Genomic DNA, 15,296 nt, shown 5'->3' with positions numbered 1-15,296 from the left:
CTTAACAAAAAGAATGGTGAGCTAGGTAGTAGGTTACCGTTTTCTCTAAGAGAGGATGTTTATGGCTTTGTCAGAGTGCTAGCCAGAAAGGTCCAATCCTGCGTGCCTAAGATGCATATGCGTGCACCTGAATCCTAATCTGTTCCAACACATTTTTTCAAAAAAAAAACAGAATTCAAGACAGACTTATCCACCATTCTGCACTAAGGCCACTTATATAATAAAATCACAAGTATCTGGAGCTTCACTTTCATTGCTTCTATAAAACAGCGTTATGCAATCTTTGTGACAATTTATTTCTCCACATTATTTCCAAGAGAGAGTGCATTATGCATTAAGAGGAAGAAGGCTAAGAGGGTTTTTCCAAGGTTCTTTCTGTTCTTTTCCAGTCTTGGCAAGGCTACAGCATTCACTGCCATTTTTATCTTCCACCCTGCTGAGATAAACTTTTAATCTTTTCAAGGGGAAAAACAAGAGAACTAATTACTTCCTGATTAAGGGCATTTGAATGGATTTTTTGTATTACAAGCTTAATTACATAAAATAACTGAAGACTATGCTTTTACCATTTTAAGACGTTCTGGGGAGACACTGAAACAATCATGAAAATTTCAAATAAAACATTATAAAGCAGAATTATAAGCAGGTTTCTGCAGCCATTTGTTAAGATTCAGAGCTGCAGACTAAGCTTACCTCAAAAGATTAATGTAGTCTGACTGTATTTCTTAAATCAGATTGTTGCTCTTTGAAAATGTTACTGGAATCCTATAAGGTTGAGCTGATGCAAGTGAATTCAATGCCTTTTGGTTGTCATTTTCTATACAGTTCATTACAGGTTTTTATAAATAACTTCATATGCTGTCTGAATTTCCCATACATTATAAGATGATGAATGTTAATGTAATTATTTGAGAAAAACTGAAACATTGCGAAAGACAACACAAGGAAACTTACAATGTTATATAGGGCGTGCTAAGAGATCTGGAAGCTAAAAATGTACATCTAGACTGAATACAATTTTCTGTGATATCATACACAAGCTTTACACATGCTCTGAAAGAGCTACAGTCTCTTGGACTGTGGCAATTGTTTTCTACTTATTAACTTTGGAGAAAAATAGAGCTGGATTTATTTTACTGGTTTTAAATCAGGATGAGAGGTTCTGAGGATTTTCTGTCTGATGACATCAGTGGAGTATATGGATTTTACAGAATGGTTCAAATATTTGTTATATAATTCTCATTATAATGTCATTCCTGATTAGGAGAAGACACTTCTGACTGGAATAAAATCCAATTATTCTTATTATGTCAGAATTTATGTAGTAAAATTATCTAATACGCTCCTGGAAACTTATATTTGCAAATGGTAGTTCTCAGTTTAGGATTTTTGACTTCCATAAGATTTGTTTTTTCCATATTCAGGTCCATATTATTACCATAAAATTAGGAAATACAGTTTCCCAGCAAAGCAAACCACTGCATGATTATTTGAAGGGCGTCGATAAACTTTTCATTGCAGACAGAACTGCATGCCATTTGTGGTAACGGACATCACCAGCCAAAGCAGACTTCAAATTTTAAAGAACAGAATGGTGGACTATGTATCTTAATAAACCTAACCAATGAATTATATCAAACATGAAAAAAAATCTTTGATCAGGATATCAAAAAGAAGTGCTTCTAAATTAAGTATTTTGAGACTGACTGCCAATCTCACCACAAATTCTAATATTGCATTCAAGAATATTCTGCATTCAATGAAAAACTGAACACTGAAAACCATCCAGTGAGAGTTCCACTAATGACCTGCTTAGGTCTCACGTTCCCCAAGTTCTTGCAAGATCTTAGTCTAGCAAGTATATTCAGCTTAGACCAGTATGCAAAGACAGGATTGCATCTATCTGTAAACACAATTGCTTTTTTAAAACTAAAAACCAGGCTGCTGAAGAAGAAAGCTTACCTTTTACATGCCCTAGTTACCATGCTCATTTGAAGCAAGAAACTCAGATTCAATGCGTAACAGATTCAGCCTAAATCTGTGACTCCTAGGCTGCATGGGGCACATGCGCTCCCTCCTGGAGTTTGTGCTATTTTACAAATCAAATGAAGATTTTTCAAATTCCTTTTCAATGGAGGAAGTAGAAACAACTCTGTAGCCTATTGTTAAAGTGCTCATATACAAATAGACCGCAGTTTCAATGACCAATTCAGAATTTTATGTTTATCAGTTACTGGGGAAAAAATGCAAAGAAAATTATGGATTATTATATAAACAAATAGTAGTCTGTTTTTAAAGTGATTCTCTGTTCTTTAAAGAATGACTGTGAGCCCAGCTCAGTTTATAAATAAGCAAAAATTCAGCTGTAAGCATTTACACTCAGCAGAATATTCTGAAAAGTGAAGTGAATGAAGATCACTGTCAGGCCCTGAGAGCTTCTTGTGAAGGAGTATAGTGGCTTTCTAGACGGTCACTCTGAAGAATCGATCTCTCAGCAAGTCTTACATATGATCACTAGTTTAGTTCCATACTGTTAGCACTCTGAAAGTTTAAATAAAACAGTTAATTGTACTTCAGAGCTTCAGAATTCGTAATTTGGGGTCAATGATCGCTATGGTGTCTTCTAAGAGGTGTTATTGGACTGAGAAATTAGATTCAAAGAGGAGGGGAAACCTTCTCTGTTTTCCTCATAGCCTTTCAAAGAAAGATATGAGCATACCTGGGAAAGTGGGGGAAGCAGAGAATTACCTGAAGAAAGTATGGTGCTCCACACAAACCTTCCATAACCTTTTTGCAGCGCGATGGTTTGGCAGTTTGAACCCAATAGTACTCTCAAACTGTTCCAGCTGGAAAGAATCCACAAATAAATTAACCCATTTCCTTAAGCTGGCTATTAACTAGCAGGCAGAGTTCAGATAGTTCCATAACTGTAACAAGCTGTAATTCTCCTCTCATAAGACTTCATAAGATGTAAAAAAAAAATAAAATCAGAATTTCAGAATAGCCTTTTAATAAAATTATACTTGGCAGGCTAGTCATGATGGGTAATAATCACATTATCGCTTCCTAGCTGTATTAATGACTCTCTCAAGAAATCCAATAATACTTCAGTGTTCCTTGCTAATTTTCTGACTAGCTGCCCAATGTATTTATTTCTAAACTGCATGAAGTAATTATATTGCAGGTTGTGCTGCACACTTTCCTTGGATTTAATAAAAGTCTGAAATCCATACTGCAGTGTTAAGCTTACCTGATCTGTTTCACTATATAATAGTTTCTTAGCAAAAATATTACATCTATGCACCATCAGTGAGTGCAAGAGCAATACATCTGTGTTCCAAAACTTACAAAACTATGTTTGTATTGTACTGTTGGTATTTAGACTTCTCTTTTGTTTTATTTATTCACACAGTAAAAGCTACCTTAAACATTTTAGAGTATAATTTAAAAAAGCATTATAGTGTTTGACATTTTGTTTTTCTGCAAAATTTCCAGTTACAATGTGTTCAAAATGTAACCCCCCCCCTCCTTCAGGAACTCCCACAAACTTATAATGGTATCCGAAAAGAAAGTTGAATTCACTATTTCCACAGCAGCTAACAGAAAGAGTTATAACATCCACAGGACAACTCAAGCCTTTGGTTACACCCATACAGCTAGATGCGTTGACATTTAGTGAACAATTATACCCAAAAAGGAAGAGACTGGCTCTCCCCCAGGACTGCAAGTTTGTATAGACAGTAAGAACATGGCCAGTGTAACTAGCTTTCCTTGTAAAAAAAAGTTACAGGATGGCATCTATTAACAAAAGAAAATAGATTTTCTTCCTGGTTTGCATTTACTAATCAAGACAAGCGTTTAATACAATCAGTAGAATTTGAAGAGGAAAATAAAACCCTCTTAAGTTCTGCTCCAATCCAACAGAAGCCTGTTAGGACATCTGGGAAAAAAAATGACGCTGTTATCTTGTTGCTGGATAGAAATGATCTCACAAAAGAAACAAGGCAGAAAGGTACTACTTACTTCTGCTGGCCTGACTTTGATGTAGAAATTACTTCGCTTATAGGAAATCTTCAGAATTTTTGGCCAAGCAAAGCGGTTGATCCGGAGTCTATCTTTGTAAATGAGCAGTCCATTAGCACATACACCCAGCATGATATCCACACCTTCAGAATCCTATCACGTATGAGACAATTTCATAAAAATCAGTTTAATAACATTCCAAACAAGTAATTATTGCTGGCATACCTTGAGGGAATAAAGCAACTGGGACTCATTTCATATTCAAACGTGAAAGACCCTGACAATAGGATTTGTAAAGCAGAAACAGCCAAGTATATTAATTTTATAGGAAAGGTTTTGGACTCTTAAGTAATGGCTTTGGCACTCATATGCCATTGCGTATGTCACAGTTCTGGGAAATTCTTCAATATTCTGGCAACAGGGACTAAGTCAACAACTCACAAGCAGTGAAAGGTATGGTGGGTGTGCTATCAATAATTTCAAGAAACATTAAAAGAAGAAAAATTAAAAACAGGCCTTCGAACTTAAACCAGTCAGGGGAAGTCTGAACAAGTTCGTGATCATGGTGATCTTTTACAGTTACCTATTATTCCAGTAAAGATATAGGAAGGACTGGATAGTTGGCTGAAAACGTCAACATAATGACTTTGAAGTGCTGGTGGCCCAGGTCTCTGAGCATTCTGTTCTACTGACAGCATTTGATGCAAGTTTTACAGGCTACTAAACTAATGACTTACTGATAAAGCTTCAATACACTGTACCACTACACAGTACAGCAGAATCTCATGTCCTCCCCAACAACAAATCAACTACATCAAATGCCAATACTGTCATTAAAAAGTTGCTTCACTGGCATAACTAACAGCTGCAAGTGAATCCTGGCAAACAGCAGTTCTAATGCTTGCAGCTACTTCACTATGGCAAAAGAAAGCTCCAATAAAACTCTAAAAATCTAAGTTCCTTAAAACACTACAGACCAAGTGAACTGCCACACTGCACTTGTATTAAAAGATGAATAAATGCTACAGACGTAGTTAATGTACATGAATAAAAACTTAAGTATATTTCTTTCAAGTGCTTCTAACAGAACACAGAAAAAAAGTCTATGGAAAACTGCAAAAACAAGTGCACATTGTTTCCGTATGAAACAGAGTTAAACAATGTTTCTCCAGTACTTAAAAATCTTGGTTTTCTTTTTTAAATATAAGACTGATATGCTTACAATGCATTAGTTTTCCTAATGATTTGAGACCTGGATTTGTGCGAGGGAGTGGGAGGGGGTTGGTTAGTTGGTTTGTTGGGTTTTTAACCAAAAAAATCCCACTACAAATGCAAATTTGATTTGACCTACACAGAGGAGTGGAAAAAGCTCCAAAAAACACCCTCCCGCAAGACCTCCCCGCCTGCTCTGTTTGTATCTGTCATGGTATTACAAAAGCAATTACATGTTCTTTTAGGCTTTACTTTATGGCCCCACGTCTCCTTGGCATCAAAAATCTGACATGTAAAAACCAGCTGCTCTTATGAATAAAATATTATTTCCAAGCTGCACATACATCTATGCATTAAACAAACTTAGATTTAAAATAAATTCTAAGGATGTTAGAGCTGTAAACTGAGTAATTATTGTGACCAAGAGATAAAAGGCTTATACCTAGGAATTGAAGGTATGAAATTTTTTACATAATCTATATATACTATGTTCTTTAATACTAAGCATGTGTATCCTAAAACAAAACAAAACCAAACCAATCCCCAATACCTTGGCATGATGTAAATCCACTCCATACATGGAGAGTCTCTTAGCATTTTCTAGGAACTGGGAATCCGCCTGTGCTGGAGTCAAGCCCCTAAAACCATTGAATAAGCCTTGAGTTTATTGACAAAAGAACTGAGAATCAAAAGTGAGTGGAATCCTGGAATTCAGACACATAGAAAAACCTCAGTTTGTAAGGTATCAATAGCATTTTTGCCCTAAAGGGAAAGTGTTCTTTCTGAGCATGTTATATTCCTTTAATAAAGATTTCTACCATCACTCTTTCAACATATTCTACCTGCATGTTGCTTAAACTAATTCATATGCTCAGATAAAAATATTTTCTCCAAAAGTTCTCTTCTGAGATCTTAGTGAAGCTACTATTTTCAAACTGAAATTTTTAAACACATGAAATTAAGAGGTTCTAGTTACATAGCAAAAGATTTCCAAAGTAACAATAACTTCAGCTTAGCAGTTTTACACATACTCTTAAGAGAATTGACATAAACTTGACAAAGCATGATGATTTCATTTAATCCCACTGTATCTGACACACCTGTGTGTTTTGTGTAGCTCAGCTACTTTTTCTTCCATTTCTTGAGTTTGATTGGGTGCAAATTGGAATTCACTGATATAGTCACTGCTGTGCTCCTCTGGGTCATGATCACCCAGCTCAGCCTGCAGGGTATATGAACCAAGGAGGGCATGAGTCACAAAGGAACATGGCAGTCGACCAGAAGCAATATCCTGACGAAGCTGTAGGCACAAGAAATATCTGCAAGACAAAGGAAAGGGGAAAAAACCAAACAAATGAAAACAAGAACAGAGAAAGTGTTACCAATGGCAAGTTTATGAGAGAGACAGCAGAATTTATCGAGATGCATGTAATCATATAAACATATTTTAAAGTAAGCCAATGCATCAATAATTTGTTACACCTTACGTTATTTGAGCATTATTGCCACACAGTAAATTTCCCTTCCATTTTTAAGAGTTGATATTACTTTCATAAATAACGTGAAGAGAAGGAAAAATTCTGATTTCCAACATAAATGAATGAAAAACACTACCTAGTTTGTAACAAAAGCTGACTTAGGAACTCCTTCATTTCACATTGTAGCCTGCAGGTATCTAAGGTTTACAAATAAAAACCCATGCATTTCCTTTGACATTTCCCTTTGGCTTTAAAATTCTGAATTTTATATCCCTTGCAGTTCACAAGCTAATCGAGTCATGTAATACACAAAAGAAATCCTGTTTAATACTGAACCCATAATTGCCTTCCTTAAACCATGTATGTATTAGGATTTAATATTTCAGGTACTGCATACAGTCTTCTACCAAATTTAACAACTTAACAATGAGTAGACATCCTATCCTAGCACAACTTTTTAATGTAAATAAAAAAAAAGTTTTACAAATGAAGCTTAAATTTTAAGGAATTTAGCTTTAAGCTATAACCATAAAAATGCTTTTATCAGTTTCAAGTGCAACTGAAAACCAACCAACTCACCGAAAATTTTCAAAGAAAACACAGACAGCTTCTTTAAATACACTGCGTACTAAATGTCTCAGACTATTTGTAGTAATATATCAGCTACACACTTGCGTAGCTATCTTATTTTGTGCAGAAGACTGATCCAATGCGATGTGTAGTAACATATATCCTGCCTCAGCAGAGTCTGCTAACTCCAAACCAAATCTAAGCATTTAGGTTTTCCATAACTCCTGAAAAAATGAGTGTCATCAATTCCCTGCATTCTATCCACTGGTTATGTTAGTCTTGCAATGCTAGTTTTTATGTGCCTAGTATCCACTGCATTCTAAGTATTTTGTATTTGAGAACTTTGGAAGAGAATTATTTTCAGATTTTAGTATGTTTTATGGTTTTATTTAATGCATATGTATAAAACTATGTTTTCACCAACCTAGCCTAGATTATTACTGAAGTACCTTGGATCTCTTGAGCTTCGCTCTGAATATCAATACTCCCGCACTCTCATTTGCTATATAATAAAGCAGCAGCCTGACAATAAGCCACTGGCTTCTTTCAAATATGATCATTCACATCTTACCTCCTGCCCAAATCATATCCCCACTTATCATTAAATCCTTTTTTCTTGGGTTTCTTCCTGAAGAAGAAACTTTGCCACTTTGCCTTTTCAACCTTTTTCCAAAAAGCAGTTGATGTAAGAACATCTATAGTGTTCTACAGTAAAAGCCAAACCTGTTACGGCATCCAGAAACTGAAGAAGAAATTTTATATGGCCTTCAAATTAGAGTAACAGTAATTTTTAAGTTTAAAATTAGAAACTATGCATACCTAGTGATGTCTTCAGTCAACTGTGAAGGATCAGGGGGATAAAACTTCACATTAAAGGTGAACATCCAAGGTAAACCTAAATATGGGAAATGTCTGATTGTTAATCTCAAACAAGTTGAAGAAAGCAAAGAAAGAACCTTACTGAAAAATGTTAGGCAGTCACATAAATCTTAGATCACTGAAATCCTGAAGGAAGTTTTCTCCCTCTTTTTACAGTATACTAGTAAGAAGCATAGGTTATTTTCATTATCAGGTAGTAACTCATATAGACATACAGTGAAAGATTAGCATGTTAAAAATTATCTTCAAAGAATGTTTTACAATAAGTTATGCAAATATCAGAAGACTTTTTAATTTGAAAACTACCATAATATATTAACACTTTTAAGATAATCTGCATTCAAAGACACTTGCACAGAATTTGTGTTTATTTCCAAATCCTCCAAGGCTAACCATCTCCTCCTGTTTAAATTGACTGTCAGTTTGAGAGACTGTACAATAACTATAAACAGGAGATGTCAAAATGAGGTCTGTGTTGGGTACAACAGAAAGATAATAAGTGAATTATACATACTCATAAAAAATGCATGGAAGACAAAAAATATTAGCCATTCCTCCTTTAAAATATTTTTTTGAGAAACAATACCTTTAGCAACTGTAATAGCAATGTAATTAGAACAATGATAACTTTGTTTCCAAAATAAGGCAGGACTCCTTAAATGAGAAAGCCTAATTTATCAGATGTACATATAGTACTGAACTGGGTAAAATATGCCTCATTGCATCATCTACTGAAATCCAATGAAAGATAAAATTAAGACAAAAATACCTTTAAAAAATGTCTAATGCTAATTAACACATACAGCATGACAAACAGAACTAAACCTGGAAAAGATTAGCCCACTTCCATCATTTATCTCCCAGGGAATTAGCATCATTTAGTGAAAAGCTGTTGATATTGAGTAAGCCAAATTGATGAAGGGAAGCAATCAGGCCAAAATATCTATGTAAAATGTGTTCAGGAAGAGTTGTCAAGTTAACAGGGCTGTGGGATGGGGAGAGGTGGATGAAGGATGTGTCCTTCCATGCAGGTATTAAACCAGTCTTCAAGTTTTCCTGTAATGAAGCAATGTTTCCTGGTATGGAGCAATTTTTCCTGGTGTAAAATTGCAGTTAAACTAGTCGCAAATGAAAAAGAGCGTAAGTCCTCTGAATGTATAGACTATGTGAAAAATTTCAGATGTCTACTCATACTAATTCCATAGCTAATCCATTGAAAAAATGTTGTAGTTGACTTTGTATTAAATATTTTCTGGACAGTTGGTGACCTTATATTTTGCCTGATTACTGAAAGCACATTTATCCCCTGAATATAGACTAGCAAGTATATTACAATGTGCACAGTCTATATTTACGCTTCTCACTACAGCACACTGTTTATAGCCACATAACCAAGGCATACAAACGTAATTGTCTTCACACAATAATGCACATTATTACTGGCGCTTTGAATTGGTGGCCAAGACAAAAAAATAAATAAATCTGATATTTAAAATGATATTTAGCATTCTGTCCCTGATAAGGCTCTCTGTTTTGATGTTTAATAATATGGGCTATAGAAATGTCAAAAATCTTTCTAGCCAGCTTGTTACCTCAAAAATGCTTCTGTGGCAACTTTAGGCACATTCTTAGAGAAAAAGAATGCAATATAACCAAACAGCTAGCAGCATACCATTAGCATGATTCATCCCATTTAAACTGGGAAATCAGTGAGGGTTTTTTTCCAGTAAAGGCTTTTTCTGGCTTTTATTCATGATATCTCTTGTGTCTCAGTTAAAAATTTTTAGGGTACTGTGTGACTAGGACAGATACGCTACTCACAGGCAGATGTAAAAATGCCCCATAAAATTAAGAAAATTGCTTCTATAATTTTTCTTAAATTACCATCAAGAAAATCAAAGAAATAAGGAAGCTCTATATCCAGTCCACATTTTCAAAAATGCATAAAAAGTAGAGTACAGACAGTCCTGGTTAGACTGACAAGATTCAGCTCACAAACTCAGACATCTCCAAACTGCAAAATCATTCTTTATAATTAGTAGACATACAGAAGCACTTCTGCAGCACAACCCTTCCCTTGCCACAGGTGCTTAGTTCTCTTCACCAACAATAAGCTAGCCTCTAGTGTATTTAGCTTAGATCAAAATTAGCTACAACTTCTACAGATATATATTTACCTGAAATAGATGGATATAAAATAAAGTGACCCTGCATAAAGTGACCCTCATATTTTGATGCCTGAGCATAACCATACGTTTTGTTAGCATTAAAATCAGATAGCCAGAGCTGTACATTTAAAATGCAAGCCCTTTCCTTAATTAATTCTAACTTCCCTTAGCACTTCAAATACAAACTTTAGATTTCTTAAATATTTTAGAACATTGTGCTGAACAATTCTAGAACTCATGTTATATTAATCTCACAGAATTGTATTTATGAATTTTTCTCCATTTGGTCTACTGTGTATTTTGAAAGTATACCTATTTAACAATATCATTAGTCTTCTATTAGTCTTCATCCTCTTTCCCGAGCAGTTGTTTAGGCTGTGTTGCAGAATATATCACAGAAGCAAGAATATAAAAAAATCGATTTCAACTCCGTGACATTCCCAGAACTACCTTAGTTGTTAGCTAAGTATGTCTCAAAGACTAGGCCAGTATTGCATTTGGCTGGTTTTAAGTTCCCCAGTCTGAATGACTGGATACCCGTTAACAAAAGGATGTTGAGAAGAGTCTTCAGCATGATTAAAGAGAAAGGTTTAAACTTATAGCCAAAGATTTGTCACCAGCTGCCTTACCTATTGTACTATTTCATCTGTTCTAATCCACTTCCATAAAATTACAGAGGATTTCCCTCACCCCCCTAGATAATTAAACTGAATCAAGTAACAAGCAAGTTAAATTTTCTGTCTTCAGTCCTTCAGTTAGTCACTCCTTTCTAAAAAGAAAATAACTTTTCTATCATCATAACCATTATCTCTTTTGATGCTAGTGGACATAGTTTCTTTCAACCCTAGACTGCAGAGATGTAATTATGTACCTAAGACACCACCGACTCCCTTCGTAGGCAATGGAAGAAAAGGGGCATTTCATTTGGTTCCCCTCTCAGGCACCTATTTCAGAATGCGCTCACTCACCTCCTGAAAGTGGCTGTTCCTTCAAAGAACAAGCGCATTTACCTTAGGTGGACACAGTTAACCTAAATTAGATCACATCAGTCATATCCTGGGTACAGTGATAAGTTTCTAGAATCTTCCTGGCTAAATAAGTATTGTCTTGACAAAAGACAGTAAGACAATTTTACGGTTAACTTCAAGAGCAAAAACAGTTAAATGTATCCTTTATCAGGTGAGAATGTACAAAAACCCCCTATACCACTCTATTCTGCCCTCAGAACATGGAAATCCTCTCCATTTCTTATACAACACAGGATATGCAATATGGAAGAATTTTTTGCAATAAAAATACTAATTGTGCTGCAGATTGGAAATGGATTTAATTGACATAACATTAACTTGGATTTAAAGTATTCTGCACAGCATACAAGTCTAATTTCCACGTGGAAGAGAATGAATTACATCCACACCAAAACCAGGATATATCCCAAAAATAGTTTCAAAGTTTGTGTGAACAGAAAGATAACCAGGCCTATAAGTCTGTTTCATATACTTCAATTACACAAACAATAAAAGCAAATAATTAGGCTTCCCAAAACAGATGGTTTATACATTCACATCTCTAACCTTTACTCGTAACTGTGAACATTTAAATTGCTGACAAAAGATTAATCTTCAATTGCAATAAACACTATGATGAAACCAGGTTTATGTAGTTTAGTCATTCAATTCTGTTACACTGAGAATGAGAGTTATGAAAATACCTATAGACAAAACTGAGCGGAATATCATGTGTTCCATACTAACTGCATGTACAACATCTCACACAGATAAATTCTCAAATTAAATTTTATATAAGGGCGAACCACCACACGTTCTGCGAAGTCTGGGATTTGACTATTCCAAGGTCAATTGCTACTGCTTGTACCATCACAATATTCAAGCTGAAGTTCTTAATTTTACAAAAGCCTGAATCCACTTTAGATGTAGCAATTTTCAAGAAGATAGTGACAAAAATGTAATTACCCCACCTGTCCCTGATTGAATTAATTAAAGGTTTTAATGCATACCAGTGGATATCCAATTTCATCAGTTAAAAAAAGTCAAGAATTAAATTTCCTGAAGAGATCAGGCTGGCTGAAAGCAAACAAGCTTTTTGCCACCTTTGTAGCCCTGAGAACAGAGTCAGTAATTTGTGGATCATGTTCATTAGCCGAAGTAACATCAGTAGTTGCTGAGGTTCAACATAATTGCCCAGCCAAAGGCCAACCTGAACAAATAAGAGATTGCATAGAAGGCCTGAGGACCCTGACTTAGCAAGAGACAGCCTGATGCAGAACATGACTTGGGGGAGACTACAGGGTTCTTATTTCGTCTTCCCCAGTCACAGGTGGTATAGAGATGCCCACTGTGCAGAATATCGGTATTGTTCATATGTGAGAGACAGACAGAGGTTGTTATAAATATTAAGTTGCAAACTGACGTGCTGAACTCCACTTCCATATTTGTCACCTTTGTGTATTCAGATCAATGTATTTGTCCAGATATGCTTATCTAGCATGCTAGTGCTTCAGTTTGTGCTGTACAAGAGAAAAAGAAATGAGTTTCTTCATTTCAAATGAACGAGTAGATTTTACAGGTACCTTAAATTTATTATAATTTAGTATTTTTGTACACAGAATTTCCATTCTTGATTCAAAGACAAATATATTTAGAACTAAGCCTGAAACAAAGAAAAGCCTCATTACTTGACACTCATGTAGCTGGGGGATAAAATTTGTCTTTGCAGTACATTCCAATATCTGGAAACTTTAATACACTGCTTATGAGGAACACAACTGACATTATGCTGATTACTTGCAAATTGGTGTAAGCAAGTTTCATTTTAAAATCCTTAAAATGGTGTTCTTACTTGGTTGTTTGCCTTATACACTATGCCTATCAACTCTGAAGTGCTATAGACCAGAGAAAAAATTCCAGTCATGATGCCTAATTCAAGAAACTGGACTTGATCTCCAATATAAAATGTAGGTCTTCATGCTGTATGAAAAATCACATCTCCTTAAAATATTTTTGTAGTACATATTATATGGTATTAAAAAGTGTAGTGCATCCAAAAAATTTTCAGGTCAGGTCTTTACTCTTCAGATTCATGAAACTTACTTGTAGGCTATATAGCATGCAGATCACTACAGAAGACAGTAACAAAAAGTATCAATGTCCTCAATCTTTTGTCAAATATTAAAACCAAACAAAACAGCCTTTAGCCCATGTGTTCGGACAACTAATAGGTTTTTACTGAAGACCTGCAGAATAAGAAGTTACAATACCAGTGACTTTTCCTTAACTAAAAGGATGGCCCCTACTTGCGTAAGTATATTAGTACATTCATCATTTTAATAGGTCTAGCTTGGTTATGCAAGAGCATATTAGATCAAAAAAATAGTTTCCAAGGAAGCTTCTGTAACTTTCATTTCTTTACTGAAAATATAAACCACACCTTCCTAGTACAGGATTTCATCAATTGGGAAAGGTCTAAAGAAAACAGAATTAACACAGAATTTGTGGAAAAATGTGAGCGTTGGCTTAAAACAGGTAGTTAACAATAGTAAAGCAACTACCTGTTTATCATTGTAAATAACACACTGCTGTTCTTAATTACAAGTGCTCCCACTGGATCATATTCCCCAAAAAAGTTCCAAGTCAGTTTCTTAAATAACTTAAATTCTTGTTGTGTCGGAAGTGTAGACATGTAAATCTTACCATCACCATCTCCTCCCCACTTACATTTCTTATAAGGGACTACCAAAAGGTTTCCATCAAAAACAAAACAACAAAAAAAAAAACCTGCATTGGCCACAAATGAGTAAAGCAATGAGAAGAATTTCAGTAAGGGCAAGGGCTGTCTAGCACTTCTTAGTGGCTACTTATTTTGTGACATGTAGACTCAGGAAGAGTGTCTGTCTCCTAAATTTACTCTCCATTCACTCCCCTATCTACTACAAAAGCTACCTGGCTAGTGAAGAGTTTTGAGAGAGTTGTATGCAAACAGAGTAAAATAAATTACTCATTGTGTATTCAGTATAGGAAGTAGAAAAACTTTTCGCATGGATTCAGTCTGAAAAGCATTATAGCAAGATGTTCCAAGATTATGCTATTTCATTGATGGAACAGAGATGGACACATCAAAAAAGCCACTGCTGGACTGATCAGTATTGAAGAATACACATTTTCTGTAAGACTTTGATTCTCTTTTTATAGTTTCATATTCTTCTGGCGAGTCTTTGAAGTTAGAAAGTCCCTATAGCAACAACCATGACCATCTTTGCAAGATGACATTCTCCATCTCATAACCTAAATATCAGCCCAAACTTGAAAAACATCTACTGTTTCAGGATGCAAAAAGATCAAGTATTAGTCACATACAACACAGGAAAATTTTGGGGCAGCAGCCAGGATAATGATTAACTTCTACAGCACAAAGCTGAGTGATTCTTTCTCTCCTTTTTGGACAGTGGATAGAAATAGCAGCTTTGCTTTCTGTTCTAAGGCTGAATACATCATTATTTTAATGCTGTAAGTATACAATTTAGTCAACACCGAGGCTACTAAGTTTATGAAGAATATTTCTGTGAGGAAATAAAAGGAGCATAACATCTGAATACAGAAGTACTTACTTCGAATTTGTCTCTTAATTTCCTTCGAAGAATCTAGCCAGTTCTGAAAAAACAACACAACCAGCATTTAAATTCACTTCAGACTGAAGATGGTGAAGTAATTTCATTCAGTGCAGTTAAAGTTTGTATTGTTCAGACATCTGTTCTATTTTAAAATAACCCAGAGAATTCTAAAATTGAACTTGTGATTTGCTAGCAAGTCTCCCCACCCAGGCACATAAATGAAACTGCGTAATGCCACTCCCTTCATGGTTGTCTTATTGCTTTAGAGTATTTATGCCCTGTAATTTTAAAAAGTGGATAGTCTTCCAGTGGAGGTGGTCTAACAAATTACATTTGGCA

General features: G+C 35.2%; 1 protein-coding gene across 11 annotated transcripts in view; it reads right to left on the bottom strand.

Moving 5' to 3' along the window:
* The window catches only part of EPB41L2 (erythrocyte membrane protein band 4.1 like 2), a 123,598-nt gene that overhangs the window by 28,710 nt on the left and 79,592 nt on the right, over nucleotides 1-15,296 (bottom strand). For all 11 annotated transcript variants that reach the window (XM_087773309.1, XM_087773307.1, XM_087773315.1 and 8 more), the window contains 6 exons: nucleotides 14,955-14,997; nucleotides 8,103-8,178; nucleotides 6,336-6,554; nucleotides 5,786-5,873; nucleotides 4,024-4,176; nucleotides 2,749-2,846 (listed from right to left, as the gene is read on the bottom strand). In XM_087773309.1, the coding sequence (XP_087629435.1) occupies nucleotides 2,749-2,846; nucleotides 4,024-4,176; nucleotides 5,786-5,873; nucleotides 6,336-6,554; nucleotides 8,103-8,178; nucleotides 14,955-14,997 (677 nt within the window). The remainder of the gene's footprint in view (nucleotides 1-2,748; nucleotides 2,847-4,023; nucleotides 4,177-5,785; nucleotides 5,874-6,335; nucleotides 6,555-8,102; nucleotides 8,179-14,954; nucleotides 14,998-15,296) is intronic.

Source organism: Nipponia nippon, unplaced genomic scaffold, assembly GCF_047370975.1.
Source record: "Nipponia nippon isolate SJK-2023a ecotype South Korea unplaced genomic scaffold, ASM4737097v1 scaffold_4, whole genome shotgun sequence".
Classification (NCBI taxonomy): domain Eukaryota; kingdom Metazoa; phylum Chordata; class Aves; order Pelecaniformes; family Threskiornithidae; genus Nipponia; species Nipponia nippon.
This window is presented reverse-complemented; position numbering and strand designations above follow the sequence as displayed.